Source organism: Alosa pseudoharengus, unplaced genomic scaffold (genome assembly GCF_046254945.1).
Source record: "Alosa pseudoharengus isolate Yale_2024_CS ecotype anadromous, Long Island Sound unplaced genomic scaffold, YU_APseudo_1.1 YU_APseudo_1.1_scf_23, whole genome shotgun sequence".
Taxonomy (NCBI): domain Eukaryota; kingdom Metazoa; phylum Chordata; class Actinopteri; order Clupeiformes; family Clupeidae; genus Alosa; species Alosa pseudoharengus.
The window spans coordinates 6,090,740-6,093,239 of NW_027468685.1; the positions used below are offsets into that span (position 1 = coordinate 6,090,740).

General features: G+C 55.9%; 1 protein-coding gene across 1 annotated transcript in view; it reads left to right on the forward strand.

Annotated features, from left to right (window-relative positions):
* LOC143140573 (uncharacterized) overlaps positions 1 to 2,500 on the forward strand; it is a 75,117-nt gene that overhangs the window by 52,636 nt on the left and 19,981 nt on the right. Inside the window, exons 13-14 of the mRNA XM_076301577.1 lie at positions 609 to 1,202; positions 1,257 to 1,504. Coding sequence (XP_076157692.1) covers positions 609 to 1,202; positions 1,257 to 1,504 — 842 coding nt within the window. The remainder of the gene's footprint in view (positions 1 to 608; positions 1,203 to 1,256; positions 1,505 to 2,500) is intronic.

The window sequence follows — 2,500 nt, forward strand, 5'->3', positions numbered from 1 at the left end:
TCTCCTCCTCTATCCTCCTCTTTGGTCATCCTTTCCTCTCCTCTTCTATCTTCTTCCCCTCTATCCTATCCTTTTTTATCCTCCTTTCCTCTCTCCATTTTGTCCTCTCTCCTCCTCTTCCTTCTCTCTCCTCTCCTCTTCACCTCGCATCTCATCTTTCTTCTTTCTCTTCACTTCTTCTCTTCTCTATCTTCTCCTCCCCCCCATCCTCACTGTTCTCTCATTCCCTTCGTTTCTCCTCCTCCTCCACCTCTTCCTCTCTCCTCCCTTCATTTCGTCTCCTCTCCTCTCCTCTCGTCTCCTTCGGCCTCTCTGATGCCACGTGGTGCCCTCTCCTCTCTGGCCTGCATCCTCCTGCGTTTGCTTCTTTGCTGATGTCAATGGTTCTAAAATGGCCTGTTCTTCTTTCTCCAAGCCCATCAGTGCCCTTCACTGCTCCATTTGTATTCTGGTGTCTCTCTGTTTTAATCTCTATTTTGTTTATCTTACTCTCTCTATTCTCTTTCTACCACTCTCTCTCTCTCTCTCTCTCTCTCTCTCTCTCTCTCTCTCTCCCTTTCTCTCTCTCTCTCTCTCTGTCCTGTTTCCTACCCCCCTCCTCCCCTTAGTTATTTTTAAGGAAGTAAACACCTGTAACCCGGCAACCATCACCGGGACGCTGTCCCGCATCTCTCTGGACGAGGAGGACGATCCCAAGCTGGCCGCCCACCAGGAGGGGGTCAACTTCAGCAGCCTGCCGGGCAACATCCCCCCTCCCAACCTCCTGGTGGCAGTGCCCCCTCTGGGCACGCTCAACGAGCTGGGCGGCGACTCCACGCCGCTCAAGAAGGAGGTGAACGTGGAGCAGCAGGGTCAGCAGGGGCAGAGCGGTCAGCACCAGCGTTCCGCGCCCGTCTACCTGTGCACCGACAGCGGCCTGGGCTGGGCTCGGCCGGCGGCCGCGGTGTCGTCCGGCTCGCCGAACGGCTCAGGAGGGAGCGGGAGCGGGAGCGGAGGAGGAGGAGGAGGGGCCGGCGAGGGCGACTACATGGTGCTGCCGCGGCGAACGGTCAGTCTGAAGCCGCCCCCGCCGCCGAAGGACGAGAGCAAGCCGCTGAACATCGCCCTGGACGACCCGCCGTTCCCGCCTCCGCCGTCGCCCATGACGCTGCAGCCGGCGGACGGAGAGCCCGTGGCGTACGCGTCCGACTTCAGCTCGGTGGCCGCCGGCGTGCCCATCAACATGGACCTCCACCACCACCACCACCACCACCACCACCACATGGGGGTCAACCTGAACCGCTCGTACAGCACCCTGAAGCAGCTGCCCAACGCGCACCACGCCAACACAAACGCCACACACACGCTGCAGCTCAAGCAGCAGCAGCAGCAGCAGGCGGGCGGTCGACCCGGGCCACAGGGGCGGCACACCCTCAGCCCCAACGCGCTGGAGCGGACCCGCACGCTGCCACGCAACCTGGGCAGCACCCACGCCCACCCCGGCCTCCCGCACGGATCCCTGGAGGTGAGCAGGACACAGGGGGGGGGCAAACCTCTACACGGGGGGGGGGGGGCAAACCTAGGGGGGCAAACCTATACACGGGGTGGGGGGGGGGCAAACCTAAACACAGGGGGGAGCAAACCTATACACGGGGGGGGGGCAAACCTATACACGGGGGGGTCAAACCTATACACACTGGGGCCCCACAGGGGGGGGCAAACCTATACACGGGGGGGGCAAACCTCTACACGGGGGGGTCAAACATCTACACACTGGGGCCCCACAGGGGGGGGCAAACCTATACACGGGGGGGGCGAACCTCTACACGGGGGGGGTCAAACATCTACACACTGGGGCCCCACAGGGGTGAGGGGGTCAAACCTCTACACACTGGGGCTCCACATTTTAATGATAGGCAAAGTGTACGGTCAGTCAATGAGCAATGACCACAAGTGTCTTGTGCTTAAACTAAAAGTATCATATGGTGCAGAGTATGACCTAGTTGTTACATTAGTTTAAGTCACACTTAAGACTTTACATTTTGCCCACCATTTGAATTGGGACTCTACCTCCATATTTTTCACATTTCACTCTGGGGTTTTGAAACAGGGGAGCAATGTTTCAAAGGAAAGGAAAGCTGATTCCAAGCAGCTGATTACAAACTTTAGCAAAGCCGGGTGTCTCAGAATGCGCAAAATTAAGAATTTCTTTTTAAGAATTCACTTTTTGAATTTTAGAATTCATTCTATTTTAGAATGGATAGAATTCACTTTCATCTCTGGCTGTTCTGCTGTTTCAACTGCAGTCAGGGCAGACCGTCAGATGGTGGGATGCAGGGATAATACACACATATACTTTCACACACACACACACACACACACACACACACTTACACACTCATGCACATGTTTGTGTGTTTGTGTTCGTGTCAGAGCAGGAAAAGATCATCAAAAATCATGTTGAGAGAAAAAAACTTAATCATATCATCAGGGAGAAGTAAACACTCGGAGTGAGAGAAAG